General features: G+C 41.0%; 3 protein-coding genes across 3 annotated transcripts; 1 reads left to right on the forward strand and 2 right to left on the reverse strand.

Moving 5' to 3' along the window:
• Positions 1 to 1,395: 1,395 nt before the first annotated feature.
• On the reverse strand, positions 1,396 to 6,519 carry LOC311487865 (lanC-like protein 3; the record flags this gene model as incomplete). Its single annotated transcript, XM_084544263.1, has 5 exons — positions 1,396 to 1,562; positions 2,331 to 2,538; positions 2,623 to 2,820; positions 5,426 to 5,549; positions 5,986 to 6,519. The coding sequence occupies 5 exons, from the start codon at positions 6,517 to 6,519 to the stop codon at positions 1,403 to 1,405; spliced, it is 1,224 nt and encodes a 407-aa protein (XP_084400389.1). The 3' UTR covers positions 1,396 to 1,402.
• Positions 6,520 to 13,049: 6,530 nt separating this feature from the next.
• On the forward strand, positions 13,050 to 18,865 carry LOC311488556 (gastrin-releasing peptide receptor-like). Its single transcript, XM_084545328.1, has 3 exons — positions 13,050 to 14,346; positions 15,535 to 15,886; positions 17,911 to 18,865. Exons 1-3 carry the CDS (start codon positions 13,931 to 13,933, stop codon positions 18,223 to 18,225), a joined length of 1,083 nt encoding a protein of 360 aa, XP_084401454.1. The 5' UTR covers positions 13,050 to 13,930; the 3' UTR covers positions 18,226 to 18,865.
• A 2,082-nt stretch (positions 18,866 to 20,947) lies between these two features.
• Positions 20,948 to 25,782, reverse strand: asb11 (ankyrin repeat and SOCS box containing 11). Its single transcript, XM_084544000.1, has 7 exons — positions 25,442 to 25,782; positions 24,988 to 25,067; positions 24,737 to 24,844; positions 24,100 to 24,250; positions 23,887 to 24,021; positions 21,568 to 21,756; positions 20,948 to 21,456 (listed from the first exon to the last, which is right to left on the reverse strand). Exons 1-7 carry the CDS (start codon positions 25,536 to 25,538, stop codon positions 21,332 to 21,334), a joined length of 885 nt encoding a protein of 294 aa, XP_084400126.1. The 5' UTR covers positions 25,539 to 25,782; the 3' UTR covers positions 20,948 to 21,331.
• Between the last annotated feature and the right edge of the window lie 6 nt (positions 25,783 to 25,788).

Here is a 25,788-nt window from a genome sequence, read left to right on the forward strand (position 1 = left end):
GCACTGTCAGTTTTCGGCGTCGTCCTTCTGCTTTTGACTCTGAGACACGTTATCACATCCAAACACGGGAAATTTGTCCGTAAGGCCTCATTGTCACATTTAGTTAAATAAATTCACCACTGACTGTAAATCACAGAACTGAGTTTCCTCTTGAACAGACTGAATCGCAAGAAATTATCACACAGATTAACATTTTTTTACTGTCTTGTTCACTGAATCCTTCACAAAGCTACAGACGAACATATTCATATATATATTTTTTTTTTACACATGGCAAAATATGAAATATATCACAACATATTCAGCACTTTGAAATTATCCACACAGTAGCTAACACAGTTTGAAACATCAATACGGCTGTCGCACTGTTACACGGACTAACCTCAGTTCAAACAAGACTTTTATTAGGGCAACAGACAACAGTTATTTCCCTCAGTGTTAACTGTTCCTTTCTACCTAGCCTAGTTTTAAGGATTCTTAAAGGTTTAGTATCAAAATCTTGCCGTTATATTTATCATTAAAGGTTGCGAGAGCAGAAATTTCAGAGATTGCCTAAAGACATAAACTCAAAGGTCTGCAATATGTGAGCTGGTGAAGTGGTAGAAAATTTATTTAAAGGCATTATGTGACAGTTGTTTTTCTATTGTCAACTGTTTTCTGTGTATGACTTCAGTGCGATTACTTTCAGCTGTCAATAATGTACATCATCACGTGTGTCCAACCTGAGACTCTGCGTCTTGTTAGATGCAATTTCAATCACGGTGCTCGCAGCACCACTTTCCAAAACTCCCACAACTTTAAGCGTTTTCAAAGTCGTAAAGCATGCCCTCCCCTCCCCTTCTTTCAGACAAAGCCGACAACTACACCAACAGTTTCCATAGTCTGAGGACTTTGAGGGATGTAAAGAAGAAGTGCAGGATAATGTTAGTGGAATCTGGGGTCTAGGAATTGAGCTCAGTAGTTTTAATTTGCCAAAATCGCTGTTAGTTGTTCTTGCTTGCAGCGTACTGACAACTATCACTGCTTTACTTTGATACTGAAGCACACTGAAGATCCTCAGACGAGTTACGGAGTCACATTAAGTTCTGAGCAGGTTTATATTACGTTTAACTATCAGTTTGAAAACTTTAGCTGTAGTGCAGTTGACTACGATGGGCAATGTCACAGTAAGTGCAATGAATCAGATAAAGCCTGGAAGCTTAACACCCTCACGAAAACAAGTACTGCAACTGATTTTTAGTTATTTTTTTCTAATCCCCAAACAAAAACCATCCATCCCTCTGCTCCCGTTTCGATCGCAGCCACCAGCCCACGTTTCCATCAGTCCAGTTCTTTCAGGGATTTCAGAGGGAAGGAGTGATGTCTGTTCAGATCAGTGAGCAGCAGTAACCCTGGGGTCCTTTCACACGAAGACACTGAAAAGAGGGAACTCTGACTGTTCCGGCTGCAGGAGGTCGACCAGGAAGCAAACGGTCCCTGACAGGCCTTCGAACAGACTGTAGATGCTGGTCACCGAACGCGAGCCTGTCTTAAACTCCTCAGTGTAGAGGAACTCTGCAAACCTGTGGGGAGAGCAGAAGAACAGGGACAGACAGAGGGACACAGGCAATGTGTTGTTAATAGCTTCTCATAGTGTTGGCAATAACACGTTTGATGATGCACTTATTAAGCGCTAATCTAAGCTACTGGCCGTAGCTTCATGCACAAGAAAAAAGTGAAACCACTCATCAAATTTACTAATTTTTGAACGACTCATTCATCTTAAATTAATGTTGCCAAATTATGAGATGTGAATACAATTTAGCTCAAAGAAAAAGCAATAAATGATGAAGCATATTTTACAGAACAGCCCATCTAATAATAGAAGAAGAAGAAGAAGAATATGGTAGGTAATGGTAGGAGGAAGTTAGCAGTCTGTTAACAAGTATTCTTTCAGCTCAGAGAAGTGTTGCATATGCAGCTGCAGTTGGACACAGAAGTGAAATAGTTGCACATTTTAGACATTCGACCTGCAGCTATCACATGCTAGTAGTTTGTAACGTGATGCTGCAGGCTCTCATCGAGTACAAGCACAGTGTGGGAATATTTGGTGTCAAATATGAGCTCCCCACTACTAAAAGATGTGTGCAAACTATGGTCAAAGCATGGTTATAATGTAGCAAAACATCTAGTGAGGATTTGACAAGGATTGGTTTACTACCAGTTGTATATTCCTGGCATGAGGAGAAGCTCTGAAACACCACATCATTTAAAAGTAGTGCTATGGTATGTGTGAAGAGTTTTGACCATAGGGAGGGCTTGCAGCCCCATGTGAGACGACAATTTCTTGCCTCTGCGCACGATAGATGTATTTCCAGTTGCCTGTGAGGCGATAAAGCAGGAGGAAGACGTAAGCGCTGCCTGCAACGCCGTGGCAAATCCCAGGTCCTTTCTTCAGCAGACCCTTCTGCCACACAAGCTCTCCGCTGCGGATGCACGTGTCCAGATACTGAGGCTTCTTATTGATCAGATAGGCCTTTGCAAAGAGATACGCCACACCTGCACGAGACGATGGACACGTGAATGTAAAAGGAAGACATGCTCAAAGCAACGGTGCACGAGCATAAACAACATTGAGTGTACCGGGGGCTCCGTGGCACCAGTGCACCAGCTCGTTCTCTCTCTCGATCATGGCTCCCAGCTCTGCCGGCCAGTTACAGTTCTGCTCCTGATTCATGAGGAAATCGACACTCTGCCACACCAGGTCCTTCTCAGCACCGCTGAGCATGTCCTGGTAGCTCAGGAGCATCTGCAGCACTGACGAGAGGCCGTGGGCTGCACCTGACAGGGAGGGGGGCGAGGGCAAGCAAGGTCACATATCACCAAACCAGCTGTGCAGGGAAACACCATGCCACGCAAACAGGCAAAACCCCAAGCATACAAGTGCAGACATTCACAAATTACTACTGGAGGACCTGTTTTTGTCTTCATATACATTATAATCTGTAGCTCAGTGTACATACTTGACAGTGTGATAAGCAGCGAATGTCACGTCTTCCAACACTGAGGAAATCTTCTGCATATTAAGAAATGTATTAGTTTGATGATAGAGAGCCTGTCAAGTACACAAACATTTGCACAATTTCTGTCCCGCTAAAAAACATGTCAAGAACAGGGAGTGCTGTGTCAGGATATGAAGTCGTTGAGCAACATGCTGAACTAAGACTTTAAGCCGTTTAGTAACTGATTCAAATAACGACAGATCAAAATAAGGTTGGATTACTAGAAATGCAGTGTAATCAAACTCATGCTTCAGTGCAGAACTCTTGAGGTCTCTTAGACTAAACATTTTAAGATATTGTCCTAATCTGAAACATACATGCTTCTGTCTGAAAATAACACCATAAAGTAGCCCTTATTAGTCTTGTAAACAAACAGGAATATTGGTCGATTCTGCAAAACCAAGGATTATGTTCAAGGCAAAACTTTTTTTCTTCATCCAATGCCACTGTTTTCACATCATCATGTGATTATTTTCGGTTGCAGCCGACTGCTAGACTGGCCTAACACACCACTGGGATCTCATTATGGGTTACGTTTCAACCAATAAAGAGAAAAAAGTACTTTTGTGTGCAATTGGATCGTCAAATTCGACCCTACAGCGCTCAGATGATAGATGACTACAACGCTGGTAATCTTCTGTCTATAAAGCCCAGTCAAACGATTTGATTGGTCCTGTAGATCTTTACTGGGGCAGCATCAGTTCCCAACAGAGCTACTCCAGACCAGCTTTCCCCCACAAGCTAACTTTCAGGCTAGCAGGCTGTTGTGCTCCATGAAAACCAGCATAATACAGTTAGCAACTAGCTGATATGGATGTCCACACACTGATACTTCCAACATTTTTGAGTCTGTTACTGAGCGTCATGTACTTGTACTCACACAACCAGTACAACGGCCGACTAGCTGTTAGCTGTGCAGGGTTTTCTGGGAATAAACATTCAGACCTAGCCATCTCCTTCCTGGAAGACATTCAGATGTATCTCAACCAGACTATAAAAGCAATCCAACAAGATCAGGTGACACTCTAACAATAGGTCTGTGTTGGGACACAAAGTCAAATGTACACGCCCATCAATCAAATACTCATTACTACACCAGCACTGCAGCACCGTTTTTCCCGCATTGGCATTGGATGTAAAGCATAAGGTACAGAATCATCAAATATGGATGTAATTCATCGGGATCCCAGACATAGTCCTCCCACGTATTGTTGAACACATGCAGTGAAACCACATCTCTCTGAGGAAGGACAGCCAGAGTCTGTGAATTCCCGTCAGATCTGAAGGTTACTGATGCCGAGCAAATCAAAACAGAGAATCCTCAGTGAACAAATCTATCCGGACAGGCAAACTATAACACATGCAGCACCTTCAACAGGCGTGTTCATTAAACATCCAGATGTTTCTAGTCTAAAAAAAAATATCTCAAGTTCATTCATCAATCATTTATTTCACTTCCGCGTCACCCACAGAATAATTTTTGTGTCCATGCAGATATGGCCAGCGGGGCTATGCTTACTATGAACTCTGTGTTGGTGTGAACATTACTGAGGTTCTCCAACCCTGACGGGTTTCTTCATCTGATGCAATCAAGGAAAGGAAAGTTAGCATTACACATGTTAACACACCAATCCTGAGGTGACTTGAGAGAGAGGACTGCAGCTCTGAAACAAAAATTTAGACTATCAGTTAAAATTTACAAAGTCTAAACTGACATTAAAGACACGAAGAAGGCTCCATTTATTAACAGGAAATTAACTTAAAACAAAGCTTAAAGGGGAATTACCGTTTTATATAACCTGAACCTTATTTCTGGCATAAAATATAATCTTTTACTCACCCATATAACTTTGGTGTCATTTGGAGTCGTTCAGACGATAATTAGATCAGTGTACATCCATATAGTGGGAGTGAATGGGGCACCGAGATGCAGCCTCTAAATAACGCATTATCTGCCACGAAACTCGTTCATTTCACCAATATTTTGTCATGATACGCCAGTGCTATTCCCCGTTGAGTCCGGAGTTACCTGTTATCATCATCTGGGGTCTGTAGATAACTAACTTCTGACCTGGATGATGTCATCTCTGAGCGCTGCGCACACCCGCGACGGTCAGCTTGTTTACCTATAATTTGCTACTGCTAGTTTTTTGCAGCATGGCTGAATATTTTTCTGATTCTGAGGTTGTGGACGACGACTCTGTTTATGATGGACGTCCTTACCGTTTTGAGCCAGATTATACGGATGAGGAGCACGTTGAAAGAAGGATGCGGGGGCAGGGAGAGGAAAGAACAACAAACTGCTGCACGTCCACAGTGCCAGAAATAAGGTCCAGGTTGTAAAAAACGGTAATTCCCCTTTAACACAAAACGTGTTCTCTTACCAAGATACTCTGTCCCATAGTATGAATACATGAGTGGGAACGGCTTTCTTTTCCTCCTGGCATACTGTTTTCCTGACTCGATGATGGCCTGACAAATAAATTTGATTTGATCTTTGCTCAGAATCTGCAGAATAAAGGACATCCTGTAGTTATTAGCCACTCAGTCATCAATAAACAGCACAAAAACAAACCATTAATACATTTAATCCATATAAAATTATATGCCCATTAAAGGCCGAGGGCGTATGTGAGATAAACAATAAACAAGCTGAAAACATGGGACATATTTGATTAAATAATACACACTTTACACTTTAAAGTCAAGATCAACACTGGAATGGTTAATATGCTCATCAATAAACCTGCAGTCCTGATAGTAAAAGTTGTTTTGGTTTGTTTTTTTGCAGCTTTACCTTATGTTCACAAACACATGTAAAGCTCTGATAGGGACAGATAATATTACCTGGTGGTTGTTGTTTTGTGTTATGTTTGATATTTAAAGGTCAATCACTGTGACCCTGAAGCTCATCAACTGCGCCATCTTCGCGCTAGGAGCTCACCTCTATGCCCAGCTTCTGTCTGAGGACCAGGGCGGCACACAGGTACCCGGCTCGCCCCACAAACAGCTCATCCGAGCCGCACTCCAGAAAATTGATGGGCGCGCACACCTCCCACAGGTTACGAAATTTCGTCAGCGGCTTGACGAAGTCAGCCAAGCCCAGGGATTTGTATATCATAGCGGCCACGGCGTAGATGCCCGCCCCGCCGAGCAGGAAGGCGGCGCGCATGTTTTTGTCCGGCTCCGCATCCACGTATCTGACCGACACGTCGATGATCTGCTTGGCTGTCTTCAGGTAGACGTCCCGGTGCTCGGAGAACAGCGGACACTCGCTGACGTGATACAGCATGTACGCCACCCCGGCCGGCCCATCGTACAGCCCTCCGTCGCAGTCGCCGATGTCGATGGGAACCTTCTTCAGGATTTTATCGATGGTGGCAACGACGACCGGCACGACGACCTCTGCGTCCTGGCCCGGGAGCAGCACACCTTTGTAGTCGGAGAAGGGGTTGGCAAAGCAGCGGGTGTTTTCCATCACCGAGGAAAAAGGGACAGCAGAGACGGCACGACGTGCAGGCCCACACTAACAACGCAGATCTGTGTCACTGTCCAAGGTATCCAAGGATGAGAGAGGGAACAAACACTTTGATTGCTCACCCAATCCCATCAGCCTTCTGCTGATTGGATGCAAGCAGTGATGGTCCAGTCTCATATTGGCTGATAGGAACTGCAGACGATCAGCTTGCAAGAGCTGCACCTTTCAGACATTCATGTCTGTAATAAACACACGTTACACCCTGTATTTCTACTAGTTTGCACCCAGTTAATCAGCGCAGACACTCCATCAACTATACAGGCTAATTGGCCTAACCACAATCTACAGCCTTAAAACTGTAGCATACACTCAATACACTGCATTAAATCTTATCTTAATGAAGATTATGGTATTCAGCATTTGTTTAAAATAACCATGAGAGCAGTTATTAAATAACTTGAATCTTGTTTTCATTTTGGAACCTGCAGTTTGTAGTGATATTGAATTGTTTTGTGTTGTACTGACATGTTTCTATAATTTTGACAACCCCATTTTAGTACTAAGTTAAAAAACAGAAACAGTTTTGCTTTCAATCAATCCAGTTTAACAGCATCAGAGACTGCATCCTCCAAAATGATCATACAGCTGATAATATTTAGAGCAGGGCTGTTATGTTAGAATGCATTCATTTTGGCTAGTGTACCTAAAGAACTGACAAGTGCGTGTATATCCCACTGGGCTATTAGTGCATTAGTTTAAACTACTAATAAATGGGGTATCTGTTTAGGCGTACATACACCATAAGAAGTAATTATGCTACCAACTTAGAAATCTGCATAAGGTTAGGGTTAGGGTAAGGGTTATGCTGAAATAAAAAATAAGAAACTTGCTCTACCCTTTCAGGTCCGTTGACATGGTCACCTTGTTGTTTATGCAAATCATAGTTTTATTTATTGCTTTACATCTTATTTAACTTTTTTTAACAAATTATGCATTTGAACACTAACTGTAAGAAGTGTTGCAGTTTAATCCTACTGCTGCTGTACATTGTGCACGTGTACAGTGAAGTGAAAGTTTAAAAAAAAGTGAATTAAAGGTCAGCAACCTAAGGAGGTACTGAAAGCACTGAAGTAAATGCACCAAAGTCCTTTACACCACTATAATGTATGCTATTTTACTCTAAAAATTATATAAAAACAATAATAAACATTTATTCTGAGTTCAAATGTTGGCACCTCTGCTAAGATTAGGCGTTTAGTGTTTGTTGCAAAGATAACTGGTCTTTTATGAGAGGTGAGGGACAGAAATAGCTCTCTTTAATCCATTTATCTCAGCACACCTTGCAGATAACCACATGATCAATTTACAAAGCGTGACACACAACTTAAAGTATATTTCCAGCCTAAACTGCAATTTACACATTCATTATCCACGAATATCCAAATAATATGATACATCTAAATTTTCAGGAGACACTCATTCTGCAAAAGGGCTATATTACTATTAATATTTTGCTACATTTTGTTCATAATGTTTATCTTTTACACATCAGGTTCATCAGTCAAGTCGTTCCTTTTTTTTCCTGAGTTCAGTGATTGGCCACTAGGGGGCGACAGAGGCCTGCAGACTCCACCGGGTGCTGTCCATGGTGCTAAATGAGCAGCCGCTGTTCTCTCTGAAGAGAAGAAGAGATGTACAACCTTTTCGTGCTGCTCGGAATTTTCTTCATTTCTGCATAAAAATGACTCATAACATCAGCGTATTATCACACAAGTCCCACAAGAGAACACAATCAAACAAATGAAATAAAAATATTATACTTGTGTATTTATTTATTCAGTAAGTTTAGTCATTGGTACATTCATCTGTTTCCAGTAACTCCCAATCAGTCATCTATAACAGCTTTGAGATATTTTAGCCAATTCCTCAGTAGCTACCGATCTTAGCTACAGCTTGAAGTGCATGGTTTCATTTCTATATGGAAATTTGAGACACACAGTGACTACAAAAATAAACAGAAATTTCACAAGAAACAAGAAAGACCCCAAAAAGATATAAAATGACCACAAAAAGACCAAGAATGGCAAAAAGATGAGATGACAATAAATTAAGAAAGTCACAAAAATGTCCAAAGAAGACCTAAAAAATTAAACATAAAAGAACAATAATAACAAACACAAAAATATTTAACATCAACCACAAACATGCACACATCTGAAATGTACATCTGTCAGGAGTTGTTTAAACGTAGCCACTGAACTTCTAAACCTTCCCAGTGGTGGACAGTAACACGTAAATCATTCTTTGACTAGTTTAAACTTGCCACTTTAAACTTCTCCATCACATTTTCCACAAGATAAATCTATCTAATGTAGTGTAACATCCTATTTCACACTGTGAATGATTAGATTTTTTTAGGCGCACCAAAAGAAACGCTTTAATGAAGGGCCACTGATTTCTCAGAAATCATTGCAGCTCCTTAACACCTACAGTAAAACTAACAAGTGTAAACTAACACCAGATATGCAACGTGCAACATGTTGGTGAGAAAATGTGTTGCTTTTTAATGAGGAGGAAGGAAAAGTTTCTCTTGTGAGCACGAGATCAAAACACAATAGAAACTTCATGCTTACATCAAAGTTATACTGTAACTATTGTGGAGTTTGTGGCATCAGCTCCGGCTGGTAACACATACTTCCCTCTCAATGCACATAAAATTAAAATAATAAGTACAATTTAATGCGCTTCACCCCAGAAATTTCCATATTAGTGAGATAAAACTGTCAACCACTAGTTTGAATGTGAGCACATGTGTTGTTTTCACATCAAGGTGGGAAAAACAGACAACAAAGTGTCTCTTTGTGTACTTTGTTGCTCATTTCACTCAATGCTTCTTCTATCATTGATAATTTTATATCTAGCCGTACAACACTTGTCGTTACTGCATTCCTGGTTGGCTTCACAGTATGCATATATTTTCATTTCAGTCAATTTTATTTATTTATATAGTGTAAGTAACAATCCAAATCCCAAACACCTAATTTAAGACACTTAGGTGACATTGGCAAGGGAAAAAAAGTCCCTTTCAACAGGAAGAAACCTTGAGTGGCTAATATGGGTTGGATCAGTTTGCGTGGGTAGAGAGGCAGAAAAATGGCAGAAGATGAAGTCATGAATTCATATGGCTACTGCAAACGTACATCGTACTGTATACAAACAAGAGCGCATGATACTTAGAGGTGATGCATGTTATATGGGGAGACAGAGAGAAAGAGGCAGAGTTAATGGCAGACCATAAACTAGTGGAGTATGAATGGATAGTGAAACAGGGGGGAGCGTAGTGGGGAGTCGTCCAGCATCATAACTAGAGGTTGGTTCAGGGTCACATTAACCAGCTCTAACTATAACCTTTATGAAAAAGAAAAGTTTTAATCCTAACCTTAAAAGCAAAGAGGGTTCTCGCCTCCTGAATCCAAACGGGCAGCTGGTTCAACAGCAGAGAAATTATCACTGAGTTGCTGATCCCACAAAGACATTTGACCTGATTTGTTCTTATTTATCAAGTTTTTTTTTTAGGTCTTTGGTACAACTATATATTGGAGCAGCACAGTGATGTGGTGCAGTGGTTAGCATTGATGCCTCAGAGCTGGGTTCAACTCCACCGGCCGACTGGCTTTCTGTGTGGAGTTTGCATGTTCTCCCTGCGTCTGTGCAGTATCGGCTTCCTCCCACCATCCACAGACAAGCTTGTTGGGTTAACAATTTCTATAATTGTAAACAAGCAGAACTTCATCTGTGAATACGTGTTTAATTAGAAGGCACATTTACTCAAGTGAACAACCTTCACATAATTCTAACTCATTTTAAGGTATTTTATATTTTACTGGATTTTCTTTCAGTGACATTCTCTAGTTTTACCTTGCTACATTCTGCAATCTCAGAATAAAGTGAGATGTGTTGCAGGTGACAAGTATCAGCAGTATTCATTTGGGCTTTATCACACAGTGTGCCATTTCTAGACGATTCAACCGGTTATCTAAGTCGTGATTGCGGCTGTGAGGGAAGCTTTGAACATCATAATTTGAAACCAGCTTTTCTTTCTCTTTTTCCTTTCATCTTTTTTCTCATTTGGAAAAACATAGATTAAAAGAGGATGAATGCCATGGAGATATGAGTATGGAAGCAAAGGTCAGCATCCTGTGAATATAAAACTAATTAAATTTTGTCCACTACAACCAAGTTCTTGTCAACAAAAAACTCAAATGATGCACAATAAACAAACTGAACAAAAGCAAAGCTTTTCTGTGTATTCATCTAGAGGCTGTGAGCGAAAGAAAGATGAAGAAGCAGCCACTTCAACATCAAGAGAGAACAGAAGCTCTCAAATAACATTATTTTTCGGTCCATCAAGTTATTACTGGTAATAGTCAACGACGGATTCAGTCTCAGCTTCTGGAGGGGGTTCCTGTTCTCTGTGTTCAGATAAAAGCTTGGTTCAAATCTAAATAGACATTCCCTCAGTTCCCTCAGTCCTATACAAACACAAATTATTCTCCTATGATGGGCAAACTATCAAAAATTAATACCAATGATGCAGCCATTTTGTTCTTTGAAATCAAATTAGGCAAATTTCTCAGATTCAGACAACAGAAGAGTCTGGAAAATTAAAATGCTTCAAGTTGTGAGCAGAGAAGCATATTTTCATCTGTCTTATCTGCTGCATTGATACAAGGAAACTCAATTTGCATTTATATTAGAAAATGATTTGGGGTTCAATTGGTCACATCTGATGGCCCAGGAAACGATGCCTCTATGCCATATGTCGCCAGCATTTTATGCAGTTCCACTGTTGAACAATGTGCAGGTGAAAAAGTTGACTGGAAATAAAAGGTCTGGCAGAAGAAGAAGATGATAATGAAGAAAACGAAGAAGCAGAAGAAAGCGTCAGCAGACGACACAAATGCTGTACTTACTGACTACATTTATCTGTTTTCTCACATTTACGGGTTAAAAAAGGTTTATTGTCGTTGGTGATATTGTACTGACAGGGGTGGAAATTCACCATCAAGTTTGTATTTCAAGATAGATCTATATTTATGGTTACTTATCATTTTATGCACGGTCTAAATGTCATAGAGTGAGTAGAGTTTGGAATAATTCAGCTCCTCTGTGGTGAATAATCGTAGGAAGAGGTATAAAATGCCTCACTTATAGCTTTTTTTAACAAGGCCAAAAGAAAAAAAAAAGGCAGGAGCACCGTAGTTCATACTGTATTTACAGAGAGGAAATCGATTTTCTGCTCGAAGGAGATCTTCACATGTTTCCCATTTTCACACATTTCCGTATTTACAGTGATATGAAAACTGCTGTTCGCCTTTCAAATAAAGTTCAAGTTTTTTGTAAGCAGAGCCTTCAACTGTCTGACTTCCAGTGAAAAGAAATAAGAAATAATATCTTTCAAAGAGCCAATGTCTTCAATGTGAAATCATTCACTGCTGCTCAGGCAGAAAGGCTCATCCACGAAAACCAAGGATGGTGGATCTTTGTTCCTTTCCATTTACGCTGAACTCGCAGGAGGTGAGCGGGAGAAAGACGGAGAAGAGGTACTCTCGCACACAAAGAGAAAACAGAAGGAAATGCACTCTGCTGCATTCAATTTGCTCCATCTAGTTGTTATTAGAAATAGCAGGAGATGGACTCACAGAGAGCCTGGTTCAAGGGGACGTCTTCCTATCATAGCTCTCATTGTGTGCATTTACGGGAGAAACATCATTAAGAACAGCATTAGACATCTACTGTATGAATAAACTCCGTAACTAAGATGTTTGACCGTCACAGACTGAAGTCTTTTTCCCCTCCTACCTGAATGCATAATTGATAATAAGAGCCCTGCTCTTGTGTTTATCCCAATAACAGTAACTTTAGGGGCACTCTGTTTACCTATTTTTAAAATAAATTTTTCGACCAACTCTATCCATTCTTTTTCATTTTCTTGTCAGTCTCTCATGAGGCATGCCTTGTCTATGTCCTGTACTCTTGTTTGTTCTATGATTACTGTACGGTTTAGACAGATGTATGTATCATCTCTTCTCCTCCTCTCTTCTCTTCTGTCACGTTTTCTTCTCTCACTCTGCCCGGCTGGTCTCAAGCGCACGGATCGCCCCGTATGAGCTGGGTTCTGCTCAAGGTTTCTTCCTGTTGAAAGGGAGTTTTTCCTCACTCCTGTCGCCTTAGTGCCTGCTCGGTTGGCTTCAGGTTTCTAGACAAATTGCATCGATAAAATTGAAAGCTGCTGATTGAATTTTATTTTGAATTCTAATGTTTCCAGTGATACCAAACAGAAATGTTCGATAAAAACTCTGCACGAAACATTAAATATAATCACATTTTGTTAGAAATAGGGTTGATTTTTTTTTCTGCAAACATCACAGAAATTCAATATTTTCTGATAAAAACTATGATGCCACTCCATCGATACCATCGATATCATCATAGGTCATTTTCTCCAATATGCCACTAAAAGGGCAAACGATTGTTTATACATATATAGGTTATTTCATGCACTGTCCACCTTCCCTGTTAAAGGGGAACTACTGTTTTTTACAACCTGGACCTTATTTCTGGCATAAAATACGATCGTTTACTCACTCATATAACTTCTGTGTAATTTGTATTCCTTCAAGAGATATTTAGATCTGCGTATATCCATATAGTGGGAGTGACTGGGGCACCGAACCACAGCCTCTAAATAATGCATTATCTGCCGCCAAACTCGTTCATCTTACCAATATTTTGTTATGATACGCTAGTGCTATTCCCTGTTGAGTCCGGAGTTAGCTGTTATAATCAGGGTCAATCTACAGACCCCAGATGATGAGAACATTTAACTCCGGACTCAACGGGGAATAGCACTAGCGTATCATAACAAAATATTGGTGAAATGAATGAGTTTCGCGGCAGATAATGCATTATTTAGAGGCTGCGTTTCGGTGCCCCAGTCACTCCCATTACATGGATATACGCTGATCTAATTATCTCCCGAAGGAATACAAATTACACAAAAATTATGCGGGTGAGTAAACAATCGTATTTTATGCCAGAAATAAGGTCCAGGTTGTAAAAAAAATAGTAGTTCCCCTTTAAGGAGCATCAGTTTAACCACAATCAAGATGACCACTCACAGATGTATATTGACATTTCCAGACATTTCCTCGCAGGAATAAAAAAAATCAATGATTTGAAGATGCATGTGGGGAACTGTATGCCCACTCAGATTAGTCTATACTTTCTACCCCATCTTTTGGCCAGTGGTCTGTAAAGTGACGCACGCACCAGCAGGGGGGTACATGGTTTATAAAGCCAGTCAGCAAACGCACTAGAGATACCACACTGAACACCTCTAACTGCTGCTATGTCTCAGGAGGATCCGTCCACTTTCACCCCGGAGGACAGCGGCTCTCTGCTTCTGAATGTTTCCAGAGTATTTTGGGATTCCGCAGGAGAGCTGCACCAGTACAGCATCTGGCTCCCCGGCATCGGGATAGCCGCCGTCTATGGGATCATTATCATCGTGGGTCTGGTTGGCAACGTGACTTTAATGAAGACGTGTCTGCTGGTGAAGTCCATGCGCACGGTGCCTAACTTGTTCCTGTCCAGCTTGGCTCTGGGGGACCTGTTGCTGCTGGTGACCTGCGCACCGGTGGACGCCAGCCGCTATCTGGTGGACGAGTGGCTCTTCGGGCGCGTTGGATGCAAACTGATCCCGTTCATCCAGCTCACCTCGGTGGGAGTCTCGGTGTTCACCCTCACTGCTCTATCCGCTGACCGGTACTTTTTAAAATAGTTAAAACTGTTTGACTTCCCCGTGCATGTATTTATTAGAAATGATCATTCTTAAGATATATATATATTTTTTAAAAATCCTCATAATATGACTTGTATAATGAGCGAACATTTTGCCTTATTAATATGCATGAACAGTATTTAAATATTAATAAGTATTTAAATGGAGCAGGTCGTCCAAATGGGAATATACTCTTGAGATCAAATATAGTCCTCTCAGAATTCACTTTGTTTTTTGAATTAAATTAATAATTAATAAACGGTCCTATTTTAAAATTTAAATGCAAGATGCTGTGGAGTTTACAAAACAATTTATTTATCAAGTTATTTTTTTTTGTCAAATTTAATCACATTTAATTGTAGTAGTTGAATTAATCTGAAAAATACACCATGTCTAAGTATAAATTCCCAAATTCTTAACATGGATTTACTGTCAGGGTTTTTTTTTTTTGGTTTTTTTTTTAGAAAAATTTAACTCATGTTGTGTGAATTTATCCACAACAACAGTCATCAAAGACTTTATTTATTTGGTTTAATAACAGTTTCTGCACTTTATTTTCTTCCTTCCATTCTTTTTAAAAACCTCATGCCACCAAAATGTCTAACATTATATAACTTGTGACTATAAATGATTATATTTATTTATACTATAAGTTTTCAACCCTACCACATTCCCTATTTGAAAAAGGAAATTTGCAGACTTTACCTATGCAGGTTTAGATTGATATAGCCCAAAGTACACCCCAAAACACAAAGTCAATTTGTTCCTTTCTATCCTCAGTTTGTTTAAGCCTCTAATTTCTCATGAATAAAAACAAGGATGCAGACAGATAGATAGATAGATAGATAGATAGATAGATAGACATGAGCTAACACTTGGACTGTTCGCTCACTCACAGTTATCAGGAGGTCTTGTGCAGCTAAGTTCACCTCCTTCCCATTTTGAGCAACTTGAATATTTAATATCTCTTTAATACCCCTTTCTGTTTCATTTAAATTCAAGCCAATTTTAATTTTATCTTCAGTAGAGCGAAACAGAGATCATTTTTCTTTGATCCGAAAAAATAAGCTGTCGTTATAAAGACATCTTTGTTGTCAATTGCAAGCTTAATGAAGAATGTAATGGGGTAATTAGAGCTCATCTTGATCCATAAAGGACTTGTCTCCCTGCAGGTACAAAGCTATTGTCAGACCGCTGGACATGCACAGGTCCAGTGCTACTCTCAGCATCAGCCTACGAGCAGGGGCGATCTGGCTGCTCTCCGTGACCCTGGCCATTCCCGAGGCTGTATTCTCCGACCTGCACTCCTTCACCACCAGTCACACCAATGAGACATTCGTGACCTGCGCGCCTTACCCACACGATGGGGAGCTCCATCCGAAGATCCACTCCACCGCCTTCTTCCTCATCTTCTACATCATCCCGCTCTTCATCATATCTGTGTACTACTGCTTCATCGCTCGCAGTCTGGTTAGGAGCTCTGCAAACATCCCCGCTGAAGGACACTTACACCTGCAGAAACAGGTCGGACTCTGGACCCCTCTGTGTGTTTAAGATATTACAAAAATAAGGCTGGGGAGCATTTAACAGAACCATTACTAATCCAAAGACAGTAATAAATCCACTAGGCTCTTTCTTCTTTCTTTTTTTTGTCTACATCCTTCTGAGGGGCCACAGGGGCCAAAATATGATTGACTCCCATTCTTTCAAACACCCAGAAACCAACCAGGACTTGAGAGCTAAAGGGATCACTCATCAGTCAGTGAGTCGAATGACAGAAAATAAATGGCCCATTTTGCCTTAATTTAATTATGTGCCTTAATTTTGTATGTTCCCTCTCCCCTTATTTTGTGTGATACCAAACTAAACATCTTGGGTTTGTGACACAAGCACATAAGTGTGTTAAACTGGGTTTTAAAGGATTTGGAGCATTTGTCACTGTGACCTGATGCTTCATACACATCTAAAAGTAGATAAGTGCAAGATGTTCAGAAGACAGATACAGATGGTTTTAGCCTGACTATACTTTTCTGGTCCAGTGACACCAACCTTGCCCAAGGTTTTCTGTGAGTTTTGTCTTCTGGTTGCCTGGCAACATCTCCCAGCGAACAGAGCCTTAGTTAATTTGCTGTTCTCATTTCATCCTTATTTGTCCAGATTTCATGTAAAAATATGACGTGTTCATTTCTGCACTTTTAGGTGCTATAGTGCTGTTTGTTGTAACCGGTGAACAGAGCCAGGCAAGCTGTTCCCAGCCGATGTGCTCAGCTAAGTGGCTTCAGTTTCACCATAAAAGCCTAAAAGTGGTGTCAATTTATCATCAAGCTAGTCTGCAACAAAACAAATGTTAAACTATTGCTCTGTCGTGAACATGTTGATGTATTTTTTTTTATCTATGTAACTATAGTGAGTCCCCTGCTATTTGTATTTTCATCTCCTGTACAGAAAGTTCTGGTTCCCAGCCTGAGGGCAGGAATCCCCACAAGAAGTCGCAACACAAATCTAAAGTAAAGTGATATTTGGCAACATTAACTGAGCATAAATAAAGGTTCAAAACTCACTCTTGGCCTTTGCAAAAGCAAGCCCCTTCGAGGTAATTTCAGTCATAAAGTCATGACTGAGCATTTGAAAATTTCCATTTCCCCTAATACTGTTCTGTTTACACCAGTCAGCCACAACATTAAAACCACTGAGAGGAGAAGTAAATAACATTGACCATCTTGTGACATTTCAGTGTTCTGCTGGGAAACTTTTGGACCTGGCATTCATGTGGATGTTACTCAGACATGTACCACCCACCTAGACCAGACCGGGCACCCCCACCCCATAGCAATGACACTCCTTGACACCACCAGACACCACAGGACACCACTCAGAAGTCCCATGTCTAGTCTCTGATGAGCCACAACTGTTTTGGAGGCACAAGGGAGACCTACACAATATTAGGAAGGTGGTCGTAATGTTATGCCTGATTGGTGCATGTGTAATTAAAAAAAAAAAAAAGAAAATGTTCTTGAACAGACACTAAGGGGATCCTGCGATGAGCACGTTGCCACTGATGTGTGAAAACTAAAGTCATTAACAAGTAAACGTCATCAAGGAAAAGCATAATTTCCAAGCATATCCAAGCAAAAAAAGGCTTTCCTTCAATTTTTGCTTTTTGTTGAATTACTGGAAAACAGGGAACAACCTAAATACATCTACACCTTCATATTTTTACAGTAAAGTGTGAAATTAAAACACTAAAGCTTAAATAACTGAAGAAAGCATACATTACTGTAAATGACCTTTAATGTTATATGTAAAATGGTTTTGTTTGTTTTTGTTTTTGTCATTACTTTAACATTTAAGGGTAACATGAAGTTTCAGATCACCACCTTTTGATCCAGTCTATTCAGTCAATGCAATGCACTTAAATATTCAGAAGACGTAGTGTGTATTGAAAGATACTGATTGATTAAAGTATTTGTGTGTGTGCTCTCTAATATTTGCAAGACAAAAGAAGACATACATCTTAATAAATTTCTTTCTTCTTTTCTTCCCATCAGATCAAATCCAGGAAGCGTCTGGCCAAAACCGTGCTGGTGTTCGTAGGCCTGTTTGCAGTCTGCTGGCTCCCCAGCCACGTCATCTACCTTTACCGCTCCTACCACTACGGCCAGGTGGACACGTCACTGGGCCACTTCATCGCCAGCGTGTGCGCTCGCATCCTGGCCTTCACCAACTCCTGCGTCAACCCGTTCGCTCTGTACCTGCTGAGCAAAAGCTTCAGCAAGCACTTCAGGAGGCAGCTGCTGTGCTGCGCCTCTCCCAGTCGGCTGTACAGCCAGAACAGTGGGAGCACAAATATGACCACCGTCTGAAGGAATCTGTGCGAAGCTTAACGAGCGTGTGTGCTTTAGAAGGACTGCATTCACCTTTCAGTTTAGTGAACAAAATGATGACATCTCTTTGTAAGAGATGCTGCTGCTTTAAAACAAAATGTTGATCAAAAGACGTCCTGCTTTCTTGAGATGAACCTTTTTTGTGCATGTTAACTGACATCTGAATATATTGTTACTAGAGGTCTTGATAGTTAGTGTATTGCAGTGCAGTTACATTCCCAAAGAGAGATGTGATCGGCTGCTGTGTGCAGCGTGGACCATGCATGACACAGTTGGACGTTATCTGCACCGTTACGTTTTGACGCTGATATCTGAAAGTCCAGTGGTTGTAAAATATTTAAACTGAACACCGTAACTTCTGAGCTTATGTGGACTTGAAAGGTTTTTATTTAAGATATATGAGTGCTGTATTGTGTACTGTAGTGTACTGTGAAATATCTTCTATTGTGTGTTTAGTGATGTATAGTGTGAGGTACTTAATGATGTGTCGATTGGATGTGCTTCTTTTTTTTTTGCTGCATGTGTACATTTCAGCAGCTTTTTATAAATTCAAATTGAGTCTTGTTAAAGTGTGATGTGCAATTCACGGAGTTGCAACAAACTATTGCAGCTTTAATTTGATGAAAATGTTGACATTTTTTCCACCCAGCATTTTTTTTGTTGGACCACAATTGCAAAGAAGTAAATTAAAAGAGAAACTATTCAATCAACAGCAACAACAGATGTCGACATTTTTCCAAAACAGAAGGACAGCATTTAGCCGTGACAGAAGAGAGCGGTGAAGCGCATTAGCAGGAGGTTTCGGTTTTTATTGTGGTGTGACGGTATGTCCAAACTACAGAACCTTGAGGTAAACTTGTTTTTGTTTTGTATCACTGGTAAAATATATTGAATATCTTGGCGTGTCTGTACAGTTAAACTTTAGCTGACACATTCTCTCCAATCTGCTTTTTTTCATTTCTTACTACAACAACTTTCAGCTGAATTGATTTCTATCACAGCCTTTTCACTGTGTTGCTTTTCTGACCTTTCCAAAGCAATGCAACTGAACTGCTATTGAGAATTAAGAAAACCTTTATTCGTCCCGCAGTGGGGAAATTGCAGTTTGCAGCAACATACAAAAGGGCAGAAAAAATATCAAGAGTAAAAGGTGAAGGGTATAAAAGATAAATAATAAAATGGAATTAAAAAAAAGCATAAGTATTGAATTGCACAGATGGACCAGGTGTAACTGGGTTATGATGTTGTACACAGTAAATAGTAAAAGTGTTGGACCTTGAGGTGTAATAATATTGCACATGTTTAGAGTGTGGAGCCTAACAGCAGCAGGAAGGAAAGACCCTCTGAATCTTTCCTTCACACAGAAAGGGTGAAGCAGTCCGTCACTGAAGCTGCTCCTCAGTGCTGTCAGGTCACCATGCAGGGGGTGGGACTCATTGTCCAGCATGGAGGACAGTTTAGCCAGGATTTTCCGGTCACCCACCTCCCTCACTGAGCTGGACTTCCTGATGACCTTGTCCAGCTTCTTCTGTGGATGCTCTCTTAGTTTCCCGGATCCTCAGTGCAAACCCACAGTGGATTCTGGCTTTACAAATGACGTCTGCGTCCGACTTGTTTTCTAGAAGTCAAGATGGCGATGGTATTATTTCCTCGCATCACTGCTGAATTTAGGGACTGAGCAGAAGGAACTATAACGCAAACACGCAGCACATATCCGTCGTTCAGAACTTTTGCTGAAGGCTGAAGCGTTTCGTTGCGGTTTAGGTAAAGAAACGTCAAGTTAAATCTGCTCAGATGAGATCTTTGGGGTCTCTGCAGAGGTGACCTTTCAGGGTGGCATTTGAACAAAGGAAATTAGTTCCCCTTGAGCAACACCAGCCACAAAACACAACGTATTCCTCAGATTTTTCTCTCTTGCTGCGGTGTTCCTCCATGTTATTAGGTCTTCTTTTTAAATAACTTCCTCCTTCTAAATATAACATCCTAAATCTGAGTCATATTCATTTGTCAGTACAACAGCTGTTGTTATTTCTATCCTTCAAAGTAAAACACACTTCTCTTCCCCGGAACACACTTTACTTTATTCAATAAAACCTTTCCATATATCGACTTCACATCTGAGCTCTTTTCCAGTTTCAAACTTAAACAAGTATACATCATGTAATAAATGCTCTGACAAAATGAAGTATCCAGTCATGTTTTAATCATAGTATTTTATGAGTATAGGCATTACAGTAGCCTAAATGTCATCTTTTAGGAGTACTCAAAGAGTATTCAGTGGACTCTTTGTCGTAGAAATCGGACACATTACCCACAATGCAGCTCATTGCAGTTTCAGGTGCCTTTTGAGTCTTGCAATCTTCAAGTTTAATACATTCATTCATCTTCTGTAACCGTTTGTTCCTGTGAATGGTCGCGGGGTCTGCTGGAGCCTATAACAGCTGTCATCGGGCGAGAGGCGGGGTACACCCTGGACAGGTCACCAGTCTATCTCAGGGCTAACACAGAGACACAGACAACCATTCACACTCACATTCACAGCTACGGTCAATTTAGAATCACCAATTAACCTAATGAGCATGTCTTTGGACGGTGGGAGGAAGCTGGAGTACCTGGAGAGAACCCACGCAGACACAGGGAGAACATGCAAACTCCACACAGTCGAACCCGGGACCTTCTCGCTGTGAGGCATCAGTGCTAACCACCTCACCACTGTGCCGCCCAAGTTTAATACAAACAATATAACATTTTTTCCACATGTGCAGCAGTTCTCCCTGGTACATGTAGAAAACACAACATTTTAGAATCATGTAATGTCCATAGGAATCGGAAAGCTTCATTTAAAGAGTAAAAAAATGCCAAACCTGATACATAACAAGATGTATGCAACCTTCCAACCTTTGTATCCAAAACATTTATTGGCGTCATCTCTACAGAGCAATTATTACAACATTAAAAGCGATTGTATTACAACATACAACCATGTCCCATCCTCTGAATGACAATGTCTTTTTTTTTTCCCACGTGTAATTGAGTGACAAAGCAAAGAGGAATGAATCAGCACAAAGAAAGGCACACAAGCATCTCATTGATAGAGGAGAAAGTCCTTGATACTGTGTGGAAGGAAGAGGCTGGAGGCTCTGTGCAGGCGACTCCTCCCAAGACTTCGACGAATGCAGAAACGACACAGCTGAGACAGAGAGCAAGGACCTGGTCGAAATAGGGAGGACACAGCTGTTAAAACTTGCAGACAGCAAATAAATTAGGAGGAGGTGTTTTCTGGAGCAAGGATTTGTGTGTTTGTTTTTTTTTACGACACACCTCTTTTTTGCAGTGCAAGTCTGACTGCGCTGTTTTCTGTCGCCAGATCCAGAGGAGTCTTTCCCTCTGCGTTCCTGCACCACCTATCAGCCCCGAAGTCCAGCAGCAGGTCCACTACCTTAGCTCCTCCGCCTCGAACTGAAGCATGTAAAGGACTGTCCTGCCCACACCCTGCTTGAACGTCCGCTCCTACACGGAAACACAAAAGTCAAATGTTGTGAGTTCTCACAGTCTGTTTCAGTGCTCTGTTGTTAGAAACTCTACAGAGAGAAAAAATGCTAAGTAATGAGAGAACAGATGGAGGCTATGAATAATATCAAATTATTCTCAGCCACATCTGACAATATTGCAAATTAAACCGAAAAGAATTCATTTGATGCGCTGCTGGGAAGCTGCTTTAACGCTCCCATGGGAAGTGAAGGTCGGGAGGAGAGAAATGGCAAACTGTGCACAGTTACAAATCACTTAGGGACAGGGTTGGGTAGTAACTGATTACATGTAATCTAGATTACGTAATCAGATTACAAAAATCAAGTAACTGTAATCAGCCCAGACTACAATACAAAAATGTAATTAGATTACAGTTACATTGTTGGGGATTACCTGATTACATTTTATCATGCAAACAATGCAACTTTTTTATGATAGCCTAGCCAGTGTTTTCATTTGACAAGCAGCCCATTTGTTTGTTCACTAGATGTCATTATCATCCATTTGCCTGTGTAGTTTCTTGACAAGAAAAAGGTTCAAATCAAAACCCAAGATGGAGGAACCGTCAACGTCAACCAACCCAGATAGCAAAATCAGATTGGCAGATAGCAGACCGCTGGTGGCATGCCACTTGTGGTCCACCGTTGGACCACCATCTCTTGAAATTTAACTTATCATGAATATTAAGAAAATACATGAAATGTTATTAAAGTGATGGATGAAGTATAACTGAATAAATGAAAAAGGTTTTAGACCAATAGTGACAAAATATTGGGGCATTTGACGACAACTCGCTCGCGGACCGCCAGTGAACCGATGAGCAAAACTCCAGCGGACTGCCAGGTCTATCCCCTGTGGGCTGACGGTGGTCCGCCAGCCTCTTGCTATCTGGGAATAGACCTGTTCCAGTCGGCAAAAATACGTTCAGTACTTGGCAACATCGCCACAACTTTGAATTAAAGACAGAGGAAAATAAGATTGTGTATGTCTTGTACAAGTTGTGTAAAAAGTAATCCTAAAGTAATCAGATTACGTTACATGTTTTGGGTAATCCAATAGATTACGTTACTGATTACAAAATTTGCCATGTAATCTGTAATCAGTAATCGATTACATTTCAAAGTAATCTGACCCAACCCTGCTTAGGGAGCAGTGAGAACCAAAGCATCACCAGCTGTGTTTCATTATTCTGAGACTGCAATGAAGAGTTCTTTTCTTTACTGATTAATCTCTATTCGATTTTGTCTCTTCAATCACAGAAGACGGGGTTAAATTTCCCCCGAATGCCGGGGTAGCATTTCGATGTGTCTTGTCCTATTTGACCAAGTGTCCAAAACTCAAAGGTCTCCAGTGTAGTGTAGTGACAAAGAGAAGCATCACATGTTCATCTTTGCAAAGCCAACAAATGGGTTTTAAAAATGACAAAAGCAATGAGGAAGTTAGCCCATTCATAAGTGCAACTCCCTTTAAGATTCAGTAAGTTACAGGCTATTTATATATCCCTTTTTCCTTCTTCTGATGAGCTTAACATAGGACATGCTGGTCATTAACAGCTGACAGGAGTCTAGATTCGTGGACTAAAATCATGGACTACTCATGCCATACAATGCACTGTTCACTTTTTCAGTTTATGTTCTGAAAAAGTACTTAAAATGGCACTTTAACTTTAAGTCTGTTCAGTTTTGGCCAGGGATATTTTCTTTCCTTTTCTACTGTTTTGAACGGAACTACAGTTTTTCCAGACATTAAAAGAGCTTGAGTTTACAATATTCATGTCTGTGTCTCTTTTTTGATTCAGTCGTCCACTAAAATCCATTTAAATTAAAAAAAATATATGTTGCTTTTTGGGACACATGTTGTTATGTGATTAAAATGTGATTAATTGAGCTTAATTAATTACAAAGCCTCTAATTAATTAGAATTAATATTGTCCACTATGTACTGGTGTGTTTTTAGTTCTCAGTGCTATTTAACTTGTTATTGTTTTTATTACTCAAAATTTGAAGTGAACTAACAAAAGGCCACACCTAAAAGGACTTGAAAAGCTTCCGCTTCTTGTCTGTTAAACTCACAAACTGTTCTCTGCGATTGTTACTGCCTTTCTGTTACCTGAATGCAGCAGCACCTCTGCACAGGCTACAGCTTGTGCCGTGCAGGCAGTGTACAGCGGCGTCCCCACCTCTGGCAGCTCCAGGTCAATATGAGCCCCACATGAAAGCAGCAGCTCCAAGCACTCTGTGTGATCTGGTGGAGATACAAAAGCTGCATGAGAATCTGAGGTGAATCCTGCTTTTGCACTGGTTAACGCGTTTACCCACACACCTTTCTTTGCAGCCTCGTGGACGGGAGACGCCAGCCGGTGCGTACTGACGATGGAGGTGCTGTGCTGCAAAATGAGCCTGACGCACGCAGCACTCCCGCTTCTGCAAGAATTTAAGAGTGGTGTGGCGCCATCTGTCGATACTGCCTCGGCCTACGTGGGGATATGTGAGGAGACACGATCAATTTCATTTTAGCAGCTTTCTGGCTAAGAATTTGGGAGGCCCCTGAAGTCTCATAATCTCACTTCTTTCTAACTCCACACTCGACCACTTGACCTAGGCTGTGGGGAGTTTAAATATCTGAAACTATCTGGAAGTCGCTGAAGAAATGGCTGACTGGCTGGATGAACTGTTCTCTACTGGTATGATATTGTGTTGTCATCGTCTGTGCAGTACAAACATCTTTCCTCATAAAGAGAGTAACATCTTGAGCTAGCTTGATCACTGGAGTGGCAAATGATCTGTAGTCTGTAGTGTTGACCGAGTTAAAAGGGTAAGAGAAGCAAACAATCATATGTGATGCTCAAATATCTGAGCTCGTGTCCAACCTCACATTTCTCCGTCTGGACTCAGACCTTAGGATCAATGGCTTAAAACTGACACAACAATGGAGGATGAAAGGGGGACAGCATTCTTACATTGGCACCGTTGTCAAGGAGGAACTTTGCACTAGCGTAATGACCGCCGAGACAAGCCTCGTGGAGGGGAGAGACTCTGTCCATGGTGAGAGTGTCTGCATGAAAACCCTGCAGGGGAAACGAGAGGATAACACCGTCAGATTTGGATTTTATTCCACCACATGGCATGATTGTATTACGCAACGTGTGTACTTGATGTAAAAAAAAAAAAAAAAAAAAAGAAAAACAAGAAAGACTCGTGTTAATTTTACCTGAGCAAGGAGGCTCCTCAAGTGGAGCAGTCTGCCCTGGTAGGCTGCCTCATGGAGAGGAGTTCTGTCCGACCAGTAGTCTGAGACAAACAAAATAAGATCAGAATGGCCTCCACAGTTGGGGAAACACACCCTGCTCTCTACTCATTGTAATGTTATGGCAACTTCGTTGGAATACATATTTTTCTGGTTTTTCTGGGTCATCCCAACCCTAAAAACAAAATAACACACACCGAGGGTTTTGTTGGCCACTGAGTCAGCCGACACATTTTACATGCAGTTTGCATGTCCCACCCAGTCTAAAACAGCTTTCAAAAACTGAAATGTCAAAAGATGCAGGCATGAGATTACATTACATCTTAATGCCAAATTAAACCTCAGTTACTGGAAAGTTTGTACTTTTGGAAACCAGTTAATTGTAACACTATATGCACAAGACCAATAGTAAACTTACCAGCCATCAGTGAGTTGCATGCCAGCCCACCATAGATGTATAAAGGCCTCTGGAAAGGTTGTGACCACAAGGAAAGCTCAGTTTGAACTGCAGACATGACGGAAATTAAAACAACAGCAGAGTCCTCCACGACCGTCCAGGACTTGAGCTCACCCAGTCGGATACACAAACCTGAAAGTTGGCCTTCCTCCACCTTCTTATCAGGGTCCTTGGACACATCCCCCGCATCACCACCTCCCGCCCATCCTCAACCCAGTTCATGTATACAGTCTACAGAATGTGCATAACAATGGTCGCTGGAATGGGCCTGAGCTGAAACCCCTGGAACAAAGGCCTTAAAATTGTAC

Source organism: Chelon labrosus (assembly GCF_963514085.1).
Source record: "Chelon labrosus genome assembly, chromosome: 5".
Classification (NCBI taxonomy): domain Eukaryota; kingdom Metazoa; phylum Chordata; class Actinopteri; order Mugiliformes; family Mugilidae; genus Chelon; species Chelon labrosus.